The following is a 22,337-nucleotide window of genomic DNA, read 5'->3' as shown; positions in this document are numbered from 1 at the left end:
TGAAGATAATATTCATTATTTTCAAAATTTTTCTAGTAACAAAAATATATTTAGGCCACCTGTGGCACAAATACAACAATTTAGACAACAAATGCCACAAGTACCGCGACCTAATTTCGGTTCTTCTCAGAATTTACCTTTAAATTCGCATACACAAAATAATCAATTTAGACAAAATACTTTTCCTAGCCAACCTATAAATATAAGGCCTAACCCTAACTATCAACAACCTAAATTTTTTACTAACTCCCAAGTTTTTAAAACACCTTCAAATGTTAATGTATTTAAACCCAATCCTGGACAAAGATTTCCACCACCTACACCTATGAGTGTCTCTACTAGAAACACTACAAACGTAAATAGAGCGGGTCCGTCAACATCAAACCAATATAGAAATAATTTTTCTAACCAAAATCAAAATCGTAATTATTTTAGTAATGTTGGTAAAAATCCAAATATTATTGTCGAAGAACTTTTCAATACAGAGGCAAATCAAGAAGAGACATATGATCAAAATATTGAATACTCTGAACCTCAAGATTACGAGGAATTTAATGTCAATTATCAAGATATCAATGAAACCGAAATACAGACAGATATTGTTTCGAATGTTGACAGACAAAATTTTCACGATACTCCTACTCCCAATCAAGACACATAAAACCGAAAATAATTTCATTAAACACAACAAATTCAAGTGAATTAGCATATTTAATTTTTCCTGAATATAATATAAAATTATTGATCGATTCTGGATCGACCAAATCATTTATCGATCCACAAGTCGCTAATAAATTTTTTCCAAATTCAATAAAATCAGATCCGTTTATCGTAACTACGGTATTTCAAAAATCATCACATAAATACAGCGCTGAAATTCCAGCCTCCCAAATTTTTAATTTACCGGAAACAAAATATCTTAAATTCTACTTATTTAAATTCCATAATATTTTTAATGGGCTTATTGGACTTGACATTCTTAAATTTTTACAAGCCAACATTAATTTTAAAGATGGATATTTACTAACACCATATGCAAAAATTAAACTGTTTTTTCACGGAACTCAAAATCCAGTATATTCTATAAATGTTTCACCGAGATCACAACAACTCATTAAAGTTAGAACTTCTATTCAAAATGGCGAAGTTATAATTCCTCACACAAAAATTCAAAATTGTGAAATTCCTGAGAGTTTAACAATGGCTTATAATGGCGAAGCCATAACAACTATTTTGAATAGTACAACTAACAGTATTGTGTTAGACTTGTCCGAGCCTATCGAAGTTTACAAACTCGATAGAAATGAAATCGAAAATATCGATCTAAATTTATTTACTCAAAATCCACCCAGCACTAATAATAATACTGAGAAATCGCCTTTAGATTTATACAGCGAAAATCTGCCTAACGTAAGTAATCCACCTAACGATGACAACAACTCCATGCACGTTGAACCCGACCTTGACCGTCACCGTGAGATAGATGAAAATGCTGACGATCACACAATCCATTCTAACGCGGAAAATCATCCTATCTTCGGTATTCCAATAATAGAAACTGCAGTTAATTACGGGGCAAATCAAATAATTATTAACTCAGTATTACATTCACCAGCAAATCCTAAGACGAAAATTTTATTTGGAAAAAAGAAACGTATTATTTTACAACTATCACAAAATAATTTAGAAAAAGATATAATCGATTTTGTCAAAACCTACATAAATCCTGATACATTATATTATTTATATTTCGAAAACCCTGACCTGTATGAACCCTTTTCAAACACTCTTCAAAATTACTTCAAACACTCTGCATTAAAACTCAGAAAATGCACTAAAAAATTAATCGATGTAACTAACAACGATGACCTGAAAGAAATAATCCAGAATTATCATGAAAGTAAGTCTAATCATCGAGGAATCGATGAAACTTACAATAGAATAAAAGAAAAATATTATTGGCCCTTTATGAAAAATTCTATCCAAACTTTCATCAATGATTGCGAAATTTGCCAACAAAGCAAATATGAGCGACACCCTATAAAAATACAGATGAACATTACACCTACTGCAACAAAACCCTTCCAAATCCTTCATATGGACACTTTTACACTTGAACAAAATAAATTTTTAACAATTATCGATAGTTTTTCGAAATATGCCCAAGCATATCATCTCAAATCACTTTGCAGTACGGAAATCGTAAATAATCTTATACAATTCTTTTCTCATCACGGAGTTCCAGATCAAATCATAACAGACAATGGTACCGAGTTTAAAAACTCAGTTCTCTCAGAGCTGCTAGCCTTACACAAAATAAAAATACATTTTTGTTCAGTTAACCACCCCCAATCTCAAGGTTCAATCGAAAGGTTCCATTCAACCTTGATCGAGCACGTTAGATTACTTAACACAAGAGGTTTCTTAAAAACACCAATATCACACAAAATTGTATATGCCATTTTAGCGTATAATAATTCGCTCCATTCTGTCACAAAACTCAAACCTATAGACATCATAAATGGACATATTACCGAAAACAGCCCTTTTAATTTAGATATCGATAAAATATTAATTAACGACTATGTCAATGATCATAAAGAACGATCCCGTTTATTATACTCAAAAATAAATGAAAACCTAGTAAACGAAAAAGAAAAACGAATAAATAAAATAAACGAAACCCGTGACGACCCGGAAATATTCAATGACACTGAAGAAGTAATTGTCAAAAAACACACCAGACAAAAAACTGCCAATAAGTTTGGCAAGAAAACAAAACTAAAGCAGATTAATACTAAAAGCAAAACGGTCTCTACTGATGCTCAAGATAAAATTCATATGGACAACTTAAAACGTCCTCTCAAAAAACCTTTTAAATTTAAACCCTAAATGACCGATAATATTTATTTTCAGCATACCCGTAATTCTGGGGATGGAAGATAAAATAGAAATCAAGAACTTAGTGAACAACCCCGGTATATATCCAGCAAAAATTGGAACGGCTAAGCTTACACAATATTATTATAAATTAATACATTTTTACGATCTTCAGCCTCTTATTGAAGAAATTGATAAGTTAAAGTTACAATCTGAAAATATAAAACTTCAAATTAGCAAACATACAACATATTTAAACGATTCCTCAAATTACATAAAAGTCTTAAATTTTATCGAAAACAAATTAAGTGATAAATTATCTGAATTAGTTCCATATTCTCCAAGGAAAAAACGTGGACTAATAAATGGTTTGGGATCTATTTTCAAAGCTATCAGTGGTAATCTAGATGCTAGTGATGGTGAACGATATGAAAAACTAATATTACAACTTCAAAATAATCAAAATAAATTATCAGAAACAATTAAAATGCAAAATTCGCTATCTATAAAATTAATCGATAATTTTAACAATACATTAAAAAATATAATGCATAATGAAAAACTGCTTCAATCTAAATTAGAACAAATTGCATTTATAATAAATGGAACAGTTCACCGCGAAAATTCTATGTTCATAAAAGATGTTTTAAATCAAATTATAGAACTATATAATATTATTTATTCTATTACACAAGATATTGAAAATTCAGTTACGTTTGCTAGACTAGGGATAATGCACCCGAGTATAATTAAACCATTGGAATTCTTGGAAGAACTGAAACGTATACAGAGTGGCTCAAATACATTTTTATTACCTATCGAACTTGATCATAAAAATGTTTTGTTACTAGAAAAGTTAATTAAAATAGAAAGTTATTCTTTTAAAAATAAAATTACATACATCTTAAATATACCCATTATTCACCCTTCGGATTTTAACTTATTTCACATTTATTCCGTACCAATAATGGGAGAAAGTCAGTTTAAGGCTGTAATTCCAAAAAATAAATTTCTAATAATGAATAAATTGTACTACGCGTACTCGAGCGATTCCTGCACGAAGATCTTCCAAGAGCAATACCTATGCAATGAAGTGGAACTACTAGAAATCCAAGAAGTCAACCCCTGCACTGTCCAGTTTTTGAGCTTAAAAAACCTTTCCACTTGTCAAAAACACAATGTTCGCGTCAACCGGCCGATCATCAAACATATCGAAAATTCAAATCAGTGGATTTTTATAATCCCCGATGAAGAAAATATCAAGTTACACTGCCACCATCAAGAAGAAATTTTGAAAGTAAACGGAAGCCTTATAATTCATATTCCAGAGGGATGTGAACTCTCAACTCCTAACCAAAGAGTTAAGAACACTGAGATATATTCTAAACAAAGTTTTAACTACCCAAAGATAAACACCCTAACCAGTTCGCCACAAAATATGGACCTAACAATATCACTGGAAAATGTCGAGTTAGACGAACTACAAGATATAAGAGGAAAAATACTTCAAAATCAGCCGAAAATAGATAATACTGATTTTTCAACATCTCCTAGTATCTGGACAATCTTTATCTATATATCAATAATCTTATTGATTAGTTTTTATTTAATCAGAAGATTCATATCAAGATATGTCTACAAGAAGCCCGTACGTCAAGAAAATCCATTAGATGTTCAAATCCCACTGTAACCCTTGGATTTGAATCTACAGAGGGAGGAAATATATCAGAAGATTCCTATCCTTCAATAAGAAGAAGAGAGACAGCCGTTCCCACCAAGACAATTAAGCTGACATATACTTTTTACTTTTTATTCTAATTCATTTTAATTAGGCAGTTGATTGTCAACCATCATAGCATACACATGTACTAAAACCAATTTTTTGTAATAAATAAATTTTAAAAAAAGCATTTCTGAGTGTTCGAGAGTTATTTCCCGTAACAGTTTCTTAAGTTTCTTCTTTTTATCCCTCTTCTTACTATGTTTTCCCATTTTACGCCCAAAATCGTAATAGTTTAGCTAAATTAGCTAAATAACGTTACCACTACCGACAAACCGACCTTTATTTTATTTTTTATTTCAGATTTATTTTTTCTCAGATGAGTCTAATTAAAAGTTTTATTTTTGGTATACAGAGTGTGTCATAAAGTCGTATACAGGGGATGAGAAAATAAAAAATGGTTTTTAAATTTTCGGATTTTTTTTAAATACATAATAATATTTAAAGAGAATAAAAATGCTCTTGATATTGGCCTATTGACGGCTCTTTATACATTTTAAGTAAAAAATGTGTAATAAGTAAAAAATGTGTAATAAGTAAAAAATAACAAAATCGATTTTTTTAGAAAGATATACAGGGCGAGTCTTAAATAAGTGCAAATATTTTTAGCGGTAGTATATTTTGACCGTAAAAACATGATTTTCACCCCAGTAATACGATTTTTTTCGCTATTTTTTTTGTTCTTAGTTGAAAACCATAATTTCTTGATAATACGGCGACATAGGTAGTAGATGAAATTTACCAGACAGAAAAACCCGAAAATATCTCCAGTGGTTCTCAAAATTTAAGCCAAAATTTTTTTTTGGAAATTGTTAAAGTAAAATAACTCGGTTTTATTTTGGAGTTATTTGAAAAACGGTAAAAAGAAAATATCCCTATAGCTCTCAAAATATTTGTACTTATTCAAGACCCGCCCTGTATAATACCTACAAAATCGACAATTGCAAACTTTCATATGAAATACGAGTAGCTCTAAAACTGTTAATAACGTACTATAAATAGTGCATTTGTAAGGCTCACTAGCTCTATCCATAAAAAGGTAAACAATCATTTAAATCAGTGTATGAACGATTCGAGGTGTATGTGTATCGCGAACGAAGTAGCGAGAAAAATCTAGTTTGTCCTAAAAGCGGCTTATTGCTATCAGTAAGGCTGTTCCACTGATTAATATTTCCGTTTGATAGTAAAACAAGATTATTGTCTGTTTGCACAACAGATTCTTTTGGTTTCGAATTTTAGAAATAATAATAGTAATCATTTTTAGGCGGGCTATTGTTTTAGTTTTGTGTAATAAATTTTTGTTTTATTTTACCTACTCTATAATTTACTAATAACTTACCAATAGCAGATTTTCTAGAACTATAAATATACCTCCAAATTATTTTGTTCAGCCTTAGCATCCGCTGTAAAAGTTCCATTGTTTGACAACTCTTTGGAGGTTTTATTATAGCTTGATATCTTAAAAGATAAATAACGATATAACACAAAGATATTTATATATATTATATTTATATATTTTTTTCATATTTAAATAAGAAAAACAGTTTTAAATTTGCAAAATGGTCTCTTATAGTGTAGCCGGTTCTATTCTGGATCTGGATATGTAAGCCAGGGTTAATATCAGAGAATCCTTTTATATTCAGGGTACGGTAAAATGCATATCCATCTCTAATACATACCACATTAGCAAAATACAACAGGCTTTAACAATTTTTTTTGCTAAACGGAAAGATACATTTAATGGTCGATGAAATATGCGCCATTTGTTGGATAAAATACCAAATGTACATTCGATATATCGTCTGGCTCGGGTAAGACGGTAGTTAAAAATTTGTTTCTTATGATTTAACTTTTTACTTGCATATGGACGCAAAAGATGAGGCGTAAGTCTAAATGCCTCGTCACCAACAATAACATGTGGGAAAGCTTCTGTTTCTTCGTATCCTGGGATAGACTTGTCTTCCGGAATTTCTAATAAATTATTCTGAAGTTTGTTCCAAAAAAGTGCTTTTAACAAATATATTAGAATCCGAAAATTTGCCAAAAGCCCTCATATATATAGCCAATAACACAAGAGAGAAAAAATGTTTATAATTAAAACAGAGAGATCCGCTATTAATAGGCTTGATTATTCTTATATGTTTGGCATCGACGGCACCGATGCAATTTGGAAAATTTGCATATTTCTGAAAGTTTGCAGCAATTTCTTTCCATTTCCCTGCTGTAGGTTCTGGCATACATTCGCTCTTCATTATTTTCCATATTTCATCGGATACTGATTTTATAATACCACTAATTATTGAAATTCCAAGTCTGTAGGAGTTATGCATGTCTATAAACGTATTTCCACTAGCTAGGTATCTGAAAAATACATACTTTATAAAATATAAACTAAAATATTTCTGAAGGCTTAAGTTTTAAATAGTATAAATAATGTAAACATAAAATGGGAGAAAGTATATTAAACTTCATAGCCATTATTTGGGTTCGTACTTTAGCTAATACAAATAGAAATAAGTAAGCACTGGTCACATGCTGTATATCTACAGAATACAGCATACATACAGGTTGTGACCATCCAACGATTCTAATAAAACCTTTATTTACAGTGCAACACGTACAAAAGAGATGGAAAACCGCTAGGGATGCCTATGTAAAGAATAGAACTAAAATAAAAACATGTAGAAGTGGTGATGCCGCAAAAATAATTAAAAAATACGTTTGTTTTTGAAAATTTATAATTTTTCAAAGGTGCCCGGTGGCGTAGATCACAGGCTCTCGTCTACCAATCTCAAGGTAGTGGGTTCGAATCTCACACCCGGCATTTCATCAGCCGACTGTTTTTATTAAAATAAAAATAGTTTGGGTACCTAGGTCGACTCAGCCTTAAATGAGTACTTGGGATTCACAATCCTGAGGTAATAATAGGCGGTTGAAGCGTAGTGCTAGCCATATTACCTTCCTTGTATACCGAACGGCTCTAGTATGGCAAGCTGTACCTTGCTACTCCCAAGGCGTCAAACGCTATATACGGGAGCTATTATTATTATTATAAAATTTTTCAATCAGTGGATTTGAATCCGTAAGACTTATTTTTGCATAAAAGCAACCCACTGTTATTGTGTTTTTAGGATTGAGAACAGTTTGGATACTGAAGACCTTCTTTCTACAGAAAAGCTGCTGATGATATCATCAATCATATATGTTTTCAGAATCCGAAGAGGAAGGAGAGAATGTTAGAATACCTGTGAAAAAAATAGTACAATCCTTTTCGAAAAAAAGGAAGAATTATGTATTGGATGACAAATTAATAGCATTCCTCGAAGAGACTAAAAAACATGACCAAGTTGATCACACAGCGTTTTTAATGTCACTATTGCCAACCCTACAAACGTTTAATGAGATACAAACACTTCAGTTTCAATCTGAAGTATTAAGAATAATGATGAAAATTAATCCATTTTCGGCCGGTTATTGAAATAGAGCAAAACTATTGAAAAAATCAAAAATATATTACGTAAAAATGGTTAATAACAACATATATTGTAATAGAAAAACACAAAAATACAGAGCTATAATAAAAAATGGTGTTAACATTGGCCGAAAACATGAAGTCCTAAGGATATGCAGCAAAACAAGTAGTATGCAAAAAAACGTTGCAACATTGACACATATACTAAGGGCTGGCAAAGGTTGGTCTTGGGTCGAGATTTCCGTATGTAAGAAGAGTACAATGCGTTTATAATGTACTGAACAAAGAGAGGACAGTAAACACGTTGCCAAACGTATGAAATAAACCGAGAAACTGTGCACATCGCTAAGAGACGTGGAAGCGGATATAGCAGATTTGTCGCAGTTGACCGGTCGACCCAATCAATACCTCTGTCAGTACTTAAAGTTCTAGGGAAAGGTGTACGTCATGCGTTCAGCTTCACGATTTAATTACGTCTCGTGATACTTAATTTGTTTATTTATTAACGAGTCGTTGTAATTTTCCCTATAGCTTGAATTTTTTTAAGTGCAAGCTAGAAACACTTGTATTTTTGGTAAAAATAAGTGGAATTGAGTGGGTGTTCGATAGTGGTCGCGCTATTAGAACTATGTATTCGGGCAACGGCCCAGCTACGTCGAAACTTGAACCTAAAAAAAAAACTATGTATTCAAAAATCGATATCTCGAAATCTATTAGAAATAATAGGTTGTAGTTTTTTCAAGAACTTTATTAATATTTCTGCTGAATTTTCTTTGTAGACAGTATGTGAAAATCTTTATCAATAAAAAATTACACGATTGCTCTAAATTGCTATGCTCTAAAAGTAAATGGATGGATTGTTTACAATTTTTGAATGGAAAAAACAACCTTATCGAATTTTTCTTATGTAAACATAATGTAAAATATCCGATCGTGAAAATAAAAAAAAGTTTCAATATCTAAAGTGGTTCTTGAATTATGGCCTGTTATGTGTTAAAAAGTTGAGTTTTTAAATTATCGCGATTTCTCGTTATAAAAAAATGACACCCTAACGATATCCTTATAATTCCATTTCAGATACTCAGAAACATGTCTAATGATTTTATCTAGTTATCTCTTGAAAAAAAAATCTTTTAAAAATAAGCGGTTTGCGATCGTGATTTTACTTTACTTGATAGGGAAAGGCGTATCGGCAACGCCGCAACAGCACAACGTCGCGCGTCGCGTCGGTCGGTCGCATTTTTCTCACTTCGACTTAATAAGATCCCTATGCGGTTTACTTCCACACATGTAAATGCCGACTCAAAAGTAACAGTTGCCAGCTCGGTATATAGTTTGGCTATGGCATACCCGGCATCTTCTCCTTGTTTGAGTTTTGATAATTATATGGCTCATACCAGTTTCCTGATTTTGTCTAACTTCAATAGGGGGTTCCACTGCAAGCGGCCTTGCAACTCCAGTTCTAGCTTTGAGAAGTCGTACTGTTATGAATGATTTAAAATCTAGCTGTGATATCTTCTCTTCATTTATTTTATTGTAAAGCTTCCAACAATTGACCAGAGTGCTATCCAAAGTGTTTACAAATAATGGCCACCACCATTTTTTCCCATGACACTTTTTCTATATTTGGCGACCCCATTGTCGTGCAAATCAGCGCCTCCCATGTGTTTATTTTATAACGAGATTACTGCCAGCTGCGGAATTATTATTTCTTTTTTTTGTTTTTTTTTGTCATATCTTTTAGCACTTTTGATAGGTTCTACGTTGCAGTGTGTACTAATCATCGTCACAATTGAATTATCATTCCATTTTACCAATGCAATTTTGTTTGAAACTTCAAATTGTGAGTCATATGAGCCTCTGTCTTTCTTTCAAAGGAATTTGCGTGACACTAAGAGACAACCATTTGTTCGGTTCTCTCTGATCGTCCCCGTAGCAAAAAATCTTTTTTGCTTCAAAAAAAAATTTCCAGACCGCCAGGCAGGATTCAAATTGGTTTGGTATTGCAACAGCCAAGGGTTCTTCATCAGAATCATCATACAGTTTCATTGGTATGAATTTCAAAAGTTCCCGCGATATCGGCATTTGCATTTTGTTTTTTAGAAAGAAAATCAGAAAAATTCTCTTCGTCTGTAAGTTCGTCTACATTTGGCAGAATATACACAGCATCTATTTCTAAAAAACAAAAGTATATGATCTAAAAATGTCTTGCATATAAAAGTAATATTCTACTTACGATTGTCACATTCCAAATCTTGTACTATTTCTTCTAAAGCTAGCTCTAATTCTTTCTGTGTGAGAAATTTTGGCATTTTGGCACTTGAAAATGTTGCTTTACACACAATACTAGTTCACGTACGCTCGTGGTAATAGATAAGAGTAACGATTGACGTTTGACAAGTCTGGACAGGAAAATTAAATCGAGACTTCATGTATTCGCCCATTGTTGCGTAAACGCAACACTAAAATTTGGAGTGGTTCTTAAAAAAATAGTATGACAGATTTATTTCCTCAAATTTATATAAACATATGAAGAACTGGCCCCAATATGTATATATCAAAACACAAATTTAGTGTAATACAGGTTAAAAAAGATATTTGAAAAATACGACGTGTCCATTAAAAAAATTCCGGTTTTTCTAAAATTATCTAGGTAACAAATCTAACTTAAACCAAACTAAAATATGTCAGTGGTTATTATTGTATACAGGGTGGCCCATCGAAAACGTTCCGCAAGGCATGACGGCCAGGATATTTTTTTTTTCAAAAAATCCGAAAACACGTCAATTTTGTTTGTGAGGGGGACAACTTTTGCCCCAAAAATTATTGCAAAATCTTCAACCCTCTAAGCGGAGGTGTCATCCTCCAACTTTTTCAAATGGGAAGGGGGGTCAAGTGGCACCGCAATGTAAAGATCATTTTCAAAAAACTACATTGCAGGAAGCATTTTATGTAACAATTGGGAAAACAACGTTATTATGGTAATTAGACCTCGCTGAATACGAATCTGCCTGTTGCCAAAGCCGAAATTTTAACTGGAAGTAGAGAATCCAAGATGGCGGCCAAACACTATATTTTTGTATATCTCCATTGTCGGTTAACTAAAAATAGTGATTTAAACATCTGTTTGTTTTTTTTTCGGATACCAAACACATTGCAATTCTTAGAATTTACTCACCTTAAGTTTGGAAAGCATAGGTTTCAAGATGGCGCCCAAGATGGCCGCTGGTTTTTTTTGCTGGGATTTAAGCGACGAAATTTAGAAAACGAATATTTTAGAGATCAAATATTGTTTAATATTAAAAAAATGACAAAAAAAATGAAAAGCAGTAACATATTATGTTTATGCAAGGTTCAAACATTGTTTAGTACGGTGACACAACTTGGTGCAATTCAACCCGTTCTTTTTGCATGTGCACATTGTTGTCAGGCATTGGGATGCACAGTTACAGATGAAAATATCCGTGCAAGCTTTAGGGACGGGATCAAAAGAATTGAAATGTACGTTTCTTGGCGAAGCCTCCACCCATATGACTCAGAATCCAGCACCATCGGTCGGGCATGATGGGCATTTTCCCACACGTTCACCTAAAATGATTTATAAATTCTCAGTACCAAAAAGCAACTGGTTTTATTAAGTCTTTACCTGATAATGACATCTTAGGAGGTGAACGCATCGCTAGTTGGAGGTAAGGCTTCAGGCCTTTTCACAACACCGAAAAGCTGATGTTTGGCTTCATCCCCGCTGGATACATCTTTGCCCACCTATGAAGAAAATCACAAACATTGTAATAATGAATAAATCGAAGTTGGACTTAACGAAACCCCTAAAAAAGTCCGTACCTTGTAACGTTGTACCAGGAATTTCTCTGCATTGGCCTTTGATAAGGAAGTCAGTGGAGAGTGCCCTAGATTGCTAAGAAGCTGGCAGGCCGTTCCATTAAATGCTTTCAACGCTGCCTTCTTTGTGATTGTTGCAAAATGAGATGTTGAGTCGCAACCTGTGACAGCGTGGAACGCCAAGATATTCTTCTTTTGAGCATTGGGAATAATTTGGCAGATCTCATGGATTGGGATATACTTCCTTTCTTTCGCTGTGCCGGCCATCATCCACACTTGATGAGCTGGTAATTTTCTGAAAATGATTTCTCGATTTTAAGGTTAAACTTACCTTAAAACTCTTTGAATAAGAAGACTAAGGAAGAAACATATCAAAAATCTTAGGTACACCGCGATGGGCCTCAAATATGGCCGACTTAAATTCCGGTTTATCAGTGTCGTTCTAATTTTATTTAAAAAATATAAAACTATGATGTAGGGTTGACGTGGGGTAGACTCAATAATTTGTTGTTTTATTTTACGTTGTGAATAAATGTTGGTAGTTATTAAAATTGTTATAAAAATATACAATTCTAATAAAAATAGATAAGCTATAATAAGTATTTATTAACACAAACATTCGATACGCTACTGAGGCTGGTAAGTCAAATTAACGTATCTAAATTCTTTGACATCTAATCTTTGACAAGTAATAAATAAAAGCTAAAATGCAAGAAAAATATATACTTTAGTTAATTTAAGTGAATTACATAAATGATCGGTTTACTACACGTATGTATATTATATAGTCACTTACTAGCGAAAAGTTGTTCCATTATTTCACTCAATTTTTGCCGAGATCTACCGCACGCTACACAACCAATTATTTTAGAGTCTTTTTCGATAAATCGCGATAGTGTCACTGTTAATTTAAGTTCTGCCACAATTTCCATCTAGATTTACTACCTTTATACAACTATCAGTAGTAGAATAAATAATAAATAACATAAAATAAGCTCCGTAAAGACTGACAAATCCACAAAATTTCAAATCAAATTCAAATGTGTCAAATGAATCGTCAAACAGAACTGTCAAGGATCCCCACCCTAGAGTGCTTTTTCCGCCCACCATGCATGAATACATGGATAGCATTATGCTCCTTCCTTAGTCTTCTTATTCAAAGTTAAAACCAAACAGCTTTTAATTCGTAGAGCACCTTGCTTGTTAGCAAGGAACCTTGAAAGCTATGTTCTTTTAAAATGGTATAAATTAAGTGCAATTATTTTGTAATAAAACCTTTTAATCTTAACGGTTCCTTTTAGATTGCTATATGGTTTTATTTAATTTCCACCATTTTGCTGTCTCCAAACGGCGGAAGCCAAGAAGTATAAAATATTATAAGCTTACATAAAAATGACAAATTAGTTTATTTCAGTTTATTTTAACCAAAAACAATCTAGTAGAGTGGATAAAATTATATTTCTTTGAAATACAAAATATCTCTTACATTATTTTTTTATATTTATTTTTTTTAAATAAAAAACTCCAGAAATTTTGAGGCGCGTTAGTTTTTTAACATTTTTCTGTTAACATTTATCGATAAAATTTGGTGCGCAAGAAATTTGATCTGAAAATCCGAAATATAACCATCTACTTTATATCCGCTTTTTATTATTTTTATAGTTTGATGGCCGCTTACAGGATAAATATGTTAAAATAATTTAATATTTCCTAGCAAAGTGATCAAATAGTTTTAAGAAAACATTTTTTTATTTAAAGTTGGTTAACTATAAGATAAATTATCCTTAAAAGTATACATTTAACCAAACTTTTTAAAACCAATTAAAAATTGCGTGGTTTTAAATTGTATTTAAACTGGTTTTAAAAGTATCTCAGCGGCAGTTTTAAAATCAGTGTCCCAAGGTAATATAGTTTTATGAAAGTTTTTTTGTTTGGTTTTATTAACCGCTTTCAGTATGGTCCCCTTTTGTGCTGAAGGTGGGAGTAGTATAGCTAGCGGGATACTGGACCACTTTTTGCTCGATGGTATGTTTTCCATCAGCATCGATCCATGAGCCGAAGAAGTATTGACCTTGATTAATTTGAAGGTTATTTCTAAATAAATAATTCTTGTGTGTAGTTCTTGTAAATTTACCAGAGGCTGTTGAAAAGGGCCTTAATGTAATTGTTGGGGGTGGGTGAGGGTAGGTTTTTAAGGGTAAGCAGGAGGGTACTGCAAATGCTGCTTTGCCAGATCTAAATTAGTAGATTTAGGGAGTTTGCATATATGCCATGTTATAAGAGTTACATAGGTTGGGGTGCTATAGACGAGAAATTTGCTTAAAATTTTGGAAAATGCCATGTTGTTGTTGTGTGTGATAACGTTTAAAAGATTAAAGGTTATCAATAAGAATATTACGTTGTTATTGCATGTGATGATGCATAATAGGTTAAAGGTTATCAATAAGAGTACTAATTTTATATGGTTTACTTAAAACTAAATGTTGTATTAACTAACCTAGTCTAGACTGGAGATATTAACAGAAAAACACACATAGACAAATCTTTTAAAACAGTTTATTTTTTACATATGCTAAATATTACAAACTGATATATTTATAATCATAAATTAAAAATGTCCAGGTATGTTACGTAAATGTGCAGCTTGACGATTATCAATGTCCCGTTTTACTGCAGTTTTCACATATTCAAGTACATCAGATTTGTCGGTAAGCCTTTTCAAATCGGCGCATGTTAATTTCCCAGGATTGTCAAATGCTGACAACAATCTACCACACTCGTAATTGAATGCTGGACATCTTTTAAATTCACGCCATTTACGAATCTCATCTGATACTTCTTGCGGAAGACGCTATAATTTTTTTATTAATAAAATTTTTCATGCTCTCTATTTGTCTTAACTATTATGGATACTAAAGTAAAATAATATAATCTTTACATTTTATACAACGATTTGAGAAGATTTCTCTAGTATAAATGCTTCTATTTTTTTAATAGGCTTAATATACTTAATAAATATATTCATTACAATAATATTTATAGGCAAGTTATATAAAAAAAACACTTAGAGCTAGGTTTTTATCATCGCCCTGTTGATCCAAAACCATTGGTGTTGCGTTCGGTATGGGTAAGTTCTTTTTCCTCAACCAATTCAGGATAGTGTATACGTTCACAAATTAATTGAGCTATACGATCTTCAAAGTTTACTTGAAAGTCTTCATTCGAATGGTTGAAGAGTAGAACCATCACAATTCCCCTATAATCTTGATCGATAACACCAGCTAGAAGAAAATTAAAATGAATAGTTATCATATTAATAATTATAAAAATAAAATTCTACCTCCAACATTGATACCGTTTTTTGAAGCTAGTCCTGATCTAGGTGCTATTCTTCTATAGCATCCTGAAGGCAATTCAAATTTCAGACCTGTATTTATGAGCGCCTTATCCCTTGCAGGTACGGTTATACTGTAGACACTCCTTAAATCAAATCCTGCAGCTCTAGGAGATCCTTTGGTAGGAGTAAAGGCTCCTGGAATTGCTTTTACATATTTCAAGCATTTTCTCTTTTCCATCATCAATATTTCATCATCATTTGACTATGTTTTCAAAAAATGGGAGGTTTTATAACAAATAAATAAAATCTAAAGATTTTCTAAATGTTTCCCCTTAGTTCCCAACCCCATGGTTTTGTATCTGTATGCAAATAATTAATAATTCTTTTATCATCATTCGGAGATAGAGCTATTTTTCTTTGGGCTATAGTATACACTTGATGTTTTTTTGATTGAATTAAATGTTGTTCAGTTTCAAGAGTGGAATTATTAAAAAGACATTGATAAAAATCGTCAAAAGTTATAGCTTTAAGTGAAGATGACTTTATACCCTTATCTTTTTTACTAACATTTAAATTTTCACAACTATGTGCTTGAGTTCTAAAAGTGTACAGTTTAGATCGTAAACCAATAAATTCGGTCATTATTTTCCCATTATTTTCATCTTTCATAAGACCTAATATTTTTTTGTTTTTTTTGTGGTATATTATACACATTATTAGGAGGATAGTCTGATGAGTTATATGTATAAATAAGTGTTATTTTATTGTAATTAAATACTGAATGCCTATTTTACACTATGTCACATATAAAAGCGAACTGCACGGTTCGAAGCAGACTTTTCACTCTCTGTACTCTGTCGAGAGCGTTTGTAACAATAAAATCGTTTTTTAAAAACAACTCTGTTAATTCAGAACCTAAAACTGACACAGTCGGTAGGATTTCGTGTATTCTCTTTCGAGTGTCATATGCAGTGGTAGATCGGGAAGTGGCGGTTTTAACCCCTTTAACGCGAAAATCTAACAAAAACTTTGTGAAGTGACGGACAGGATAGTGCAATCGATCCGAATTAGAGTCCAGGAAAAGGACAGGAAAGACTTCAAAAAAGTAAGTGCCTTCCTTTTTGCCCCTTTTGGTATACCTCTGTTTAAGGAAATCAGTAGGGATAGTTATAGGAGCAGTCTATTGCAGACATTAGATTAAGAAAAACCAAACAAAAAATCTTCCAATTAAAATAATAAAGAAAAAGTTACCTAGTACTTAAAACATTTTTATTAAGTAGAAATAAGAAAAAATAAAAATAAAATAAAAATAAAATTTACGCTCATAGATCGTAGATGAAAAACTAGCACGTTCATGAGTGTAGACGAGTTAGTGGACAGACTATCAAATTTAACAGTAAAACTTAATACCGAAATTAACAAAATGAATGCGAGAACAAGTGCTTCTGAAAACGAAAATACGCGAATTATATCCACGTAGCTGGGTACGTCACCCGCCTTTGACGTCACTGCTACCTCAGCAGTAGAAGCTTATAAATATAAGTTACATTTATATTTTCTCATCTTTTTGTTAGTACTGTTCAACCAAACATATTAATAAACTGATCAAGTCTCTGTGTTGTTTTTTAAAAAGTAATTGTCCCGGTTACGAAAGAAAACTCGCGAACTGTAAATTGGGATATTTTTAAGTCAAAAGTACAAAATATTAAGCCATTTGACGGAAACAGTAATACATTAAATACTTTTATATTTAAATGCGAATCACTTTTACTAAAATATGCGACCGTACCAGACGAGGATTTTAGACAGCATGTTTTTGAGTGCGTACAGTCCAAACTAGTTGGAAAAGCCGTAATAATGATAGGAAACAGATTGGAATTAGACCATTGGTCAAAATTAAAAGCCGCAAAATTTAATACAATGTTTCTCAGATAGACGTGATTTGGATTGCTTAATCCAAGAATTGACGAGAACGCGACCGTTTAAAAATGAACATCTCTTAAGTTTTGACAGCAGATTACAACTCTTAAAGAGCAACGTAATTCAAAGAATCAGTAACGATACGTGCCTAGCGCCTCTAGAGAAAACGTGTCAGATAAGCCTCTATGATAAGACCGCGTTAAATACATTTATTGCGGGTTGCAGCGGAACTTTAAGAAACAATCTTTACATTAAAAAACCGACATCTTGATGAGTTGCAATGGCGTGCGTAAATGATTTTGAAAATTTTGAGATGCTCTACGGCAGTTCTAACGAACAAAACAAGGCGTACAAAACACAAAATTTCCATCAAAAACCAACACCATCACAGAATTTTCAAAATCAAAATAATTTTTCTAACGCGACAAATTTTCCACACAACAATTCTAACTATAAAAATAATAACAGACAACAATTTAACAATCAAAATCAATTTAATCACCCAAATCAATACAATCAATTCAATCACAATGTACCTAATACAAATTTTAACCAAAAACAACCTTGGCCTTGTCAACCAATTAATATTACTCCAAGAGAAATGCCTCCAAGACGATATCCTACAAATAGAGAAGTCTTTGGACCACCTGTAAATGTATTCAAGCCAAAGCCTATTCCACCACACCAACAATCAAAACCAAAGCCTATGTCTACAACTTCAGCAAACCCATGCTTTGAAGAAAAGGGATAGTCAAATCCAATCATATCAGAATAGACAATATCCAATACCTTTCCAGTCAACTGGACCACCAGATTTTACCTTTCAAGAATTATTCACTAATGAATACAACGAAGATTTGAATAATTATGCGTACCAAGACACAACAAATACGCATCCCTATGAAGAAAACTATAATTATACCGATTATAATAATTATGACGAATACGAAAACCAATATTCTGGAGAATACCCTGTTCATAGTTTGGAAGAAGAATTTCAACAGGAACCCGAATACGAGAAAGCTGCTGAGGAACAAAAATCCTGCACAAGAGGAAATTTTCGGAACCCCAGCCAGAAAGAAGGAAAAACATGATAGAAATAAACATCTCTTCTAGTAACGCTCTTCCGTATGTAGAAATAAAAAATCCTAAGTTAAAATTATTAATCGATACCTGAAGCTTGCGCTCTATTTTAAAACTATCTATCGTAGAAAACCTTTTCCCGAACTGTATATATCAAACAACCAATATAATTAAAACAGCTATTGGTCAAAAATCAACAAAATATCAAGCTAACCTCTCATTCCCGGAATTTGGAAATAATCATAAAATTAAATTTATTTTATTTGCTTTCCACGATTATTTCGATGGAGTTATAGGTTTAAAAGACTTGATCAATATGAATCTAAATATCGATTTAACAAATAGAAGATTAATAAACAATTTTGTCGAAATACCTTTCAAATATTGCCAACCGGAAGAAATAAATTTTTCTTTTTCCGTAAACCCTCACGAAAAACTAATAAAAAAAGTTCCAGTTAATATTTTTCAAGGAGAAATTATAACTCGACCAGGAACTCTTAATACTTTACTTATACTCCAAATTTTGACAACATCAAAAGACGGTTTCGCACCGATCGAATTTCAAAATCTATCAAGAATACCAATAAACAATCAAGAATTAAACGCCTTAGAGACAGAATCAATCGATAATAACCCAGGAGATATTGACGACGTAATCGAAGAATTAAAAAAAAATAGAGAAAGTTTACCTGAAATAGAAGAAAAAGAATTAGAAGAAATGTTAGGAATAAAACCTAAACCAAAAATAATTATCCACTCAGACATACAAATAAGACCAAATCCTATAAAGAAAAAAGAATTAACTGATCTAGAAACACGTCATACTTCTCTAGAAGAATCAATAATAGGTCTCCCTATTTCAGAACGTTCATTAAACACCTATAAAAATCAAGTAATATTCACCTACGGAGAAATCGATAATATAAAATGTAGACACGAACAAATATTTAAAAATACTCGAATATACCTAACTATATCACAACGTCGATCAACGGAAAACTTTTGTAAAATTCCTCAAAGAATTTATTGACCCCAAACAAACTTATGCTATGTATTTTAAAGATCAATTAATAGCTAGAAATTTTATCATTACCTTACAAAAATTATTTAAAAATACTGCATTTAATTTTATTCAGTGTACTAAACTTCTAAACGATATCGAAACATTAAACGAACAAAAAGAAAAACTTGAAATGTACCACACGACAAAAACTTGTCATCGCGGTATCAATGAAATGAAAAACGCCTTAACATCAAAATTTTACTGGCCAAAAATGAGCGAAGATATCGAAAACTACGTAAACAATTGTGAGACTGGTCAGAAAAATAAGTACGATCGTTTAAGAAGTCCACCCATCGTAAAATTTAATTTAACACCTACAACATCGAAACCTTTCGAACAAATCTATATTGATACATTTAAAATAGCAAATGAGAGCTTTTTAACAATTACAGATGCTTTTTCTAGATATGGACAAGCATATCATTTAAATGCTTTAACGGGTCCTACGATAATCGAAAATCTATACACTTTCATAACTCATCACGGTTTACCATGGAAAATAACCACCGATTGTGGAACCGAATTTAAGAACAAGGAATGGAGACAGATTTTGTAAAAATTATAGTACTTACTAATATATATAAGACAAGAACCAGTTGTACTTCGACTGACTAGTGAGAAAAAAAATATATATATATATCTGGGATTTAGTGGGGTTGCAGTTGGAAGGGTTTGACAAAGAACTAATACACTTTGTTAATTTGCAAGCTTTCGGAATTTATATATTCCATCCTCATCAGGACACTTAAAATTAGGAATAAATACGATGGTTACGACAATTGCTGTTATAAAAGTTAAGAATAAGACTTACGTTAACGTGCCAATACAGAAAATACCTTCATAAAACTACATTAAACATGTTTTGTGTTGATAACTCCACCGTGAAAGCATCGCTGACCAGTCACCACAAAAAAAGAGAGGGCTCTTGTAGGGCGGTTAAGCCGCCAAATATAAGTTAGAACATAAGAATAATTAAGAGATGTTAGAAATTTTTGAAATTAAAGAAATTTTTTGCCGTCTTCAATCCGATAGCGTGGAGGCAAAAACCAAATTGACAGGCTACAACCGCGACATCCAAACGTCAAAAGTCATTGTTCAGAAGCTCTTAAGTTCAGTAAAGGTGATCTATGGATGACCGAAACAAAGGCTGTGGCATGTTCCATCATTGTATTTCATGTAAATAACCCAATTGGTGTGGGGGGTCAATGTAGAAAAAGTGGAGTTGATCAAGGCAACACTTAAAAAAAACACTAAAAACATTAAAAAACCCTTACTCGTGCACGAGCAAAAAACAATTAGATGTAAAAATAACAATTCATTTACAATTTCAGAAATTTCACCAAATATCCGCAACCAGAAAAACACTGAGCGCAATTCAGAAAAAGAATTTACATTATAAGCAATTGAATAACATTTTAGGACATGATACCTACAAAATATCAATTTCATCACATGAAAAAAAATAAAGAAAAAAAAAAAAAAAAAAAAAAAAAAAAAAAAAAAAAAAAAAAAAAAAAAAAAAAAAAAAAAAAAAAAAAAAAAAAAAAAAAAAACAAAAAGGTATGAAAGAGAAAAAATAATTTTTTTTTTATTTTTATATTGTTTTGATTAAAATCAAAAATGGAAGAAAAAAAAATGAAAGAAATATCAATTAAATTGTACAAATTTTTTCAATTTTTTAAATTTCGGAAATTCATGAACCACCTTTTCTCAGTATTGGCCACATATTCCAAAATTACAAAATTAAAAAAAAAAAAAAAAAACTACAGAAAACACACTCCGCAAAAAGGGGAACAAACAAAATCAGGCAAATTAAGACCATTGAAACAAAGGCCTAAAGACAATATGCGGCTTGGACAATCTAAGAAAAGGCAATGCACCAAACAGACAGTGCACTCCACGCAAATCTTATTTATTAAACAAACATCTTAATCAAAGGTTTAAAACCACGCGTTGGTTTCTGAACGGAACCAAAGGGAGGGTAAAAGAGAACACAAAACAAAAGTGCACACAGGCAACTGTTATGGTAATATGCACTGGGAACGTATTAGTGCATACACCTTGAAACAGTCCGAGAGGGACTGGGAAGGGGCGATTAGCAAATTACATAGCATCTAAAAAATCATGGTCAACATTCGTTGCATCTACATAACAAACGAAATGAGACAAAAAAATCTCCGGGTGGAACCACCGTCCCACTCACCACCTACACAACAACTCATCACCACGCGATGGGTGCGAATTGTATGAGTGCTCGAAAGTCGACACACTGTTAGTGTAAAAATTCTAATAATTCGAATTTTCTTTGACTTAAAGTTAGTGGATTACCAAAAAACCCCAGACAATTAGCTTAGGCAAGTGATAGTGTGAGGGGAACAGCGAACCAACCAAGAGACAAGGCTAGCTCTGCAATACCAAACTGTGGGTGCACGCACCACGCACAGTACCTCAAATCCTGCGATAGGCTGAGGGTTTCTAAACAATTTAAGAGGAGCCTGAGCACTGATGGTGCAAAGCTCCCAAAAAAAACAAATTATGGGAAAGTTTCCCGACAAGCATGACAAGAACCAAAGACGCAAGAGTCAGATCCCAAATGTGGAGAACATAAGAGATTAAAAACACAGGGAAAACCGCAAAAGCGGAAAAATATTACATCAATAAAACTCAACCTCCTTAACTGCACTTAAAGGACATAAAAAATCATAAAAAAAAAAAAAAAAATATATTGTCACACCCCATTGTGTGGGTTATGACTAGGGATAGCAAATAATAAATACTTCAATTATTAATGTATCAAATTTATTAATTCTACGAATAATACAATAATTATAAATAAATGTGTACTTACATATTATATTTATGGACGAACATCATCACTGGCTCAGGGGTAGTGTCAGGGTAGTGTAACGCCAATGCCGGAATCTCGACCGCGACCTTATCTAACTTACTATCGACTATCGAC

General features: G+C 32.3%; 1 protein-coding gene across 1 annotated transcript; it reads right to left on the bottom strand.

Moving 5' to 3' along the window:
- Positions 1-11,792: 11,792 nt before the first annotated feature.
- LOC115891237 (deoxyuridine 5'-triphosphate nucleotidohydrolase-like) lies at positions 11,793-15,560 on the bottom strand. The gene is made up of 4 exons (XM_030911667.1): positions 15,313-15,560; positions 15,061-15,253; positions 11,976-12,267; positions 11,793-11,897 (listed from the first exon to the last, which is right to left on the bottom strand). The coding sequence occupies exons 1-4, from the start codon at positions 15,548-15,550 to the stop codon at positions 11,793-11,795; spliced, it is 828 nt and encodes a 275-aa protein (XP_030767527.1). The 5' UTR covers positions 15,551-15,560.
- Positions 15,561-22,337: the final 6,777 nt, after the last annotated feature.

Source organism: Sitophilus oryzae, unplaced genomic scaffold (genome assembly GCF_002938485.1).
Source record: "Sitophilus oryzae breed Bouriz unplaced genomic scaffold, Soryzae_2.0 scaffold_980_pilon_pilon, whole genome shotgun sequence".
NCBI lineage: Eukaryota > Metazoa > Arthropoda > Insecta > Coleoptera > Curculionidae > Sitophilus > Sitophilus oryzae.
The sequence above is the reverse complement of the archived record's forward strand: the minus strand, read 5'-3'. Positions and strand labels throughout refer to the sequence as shown.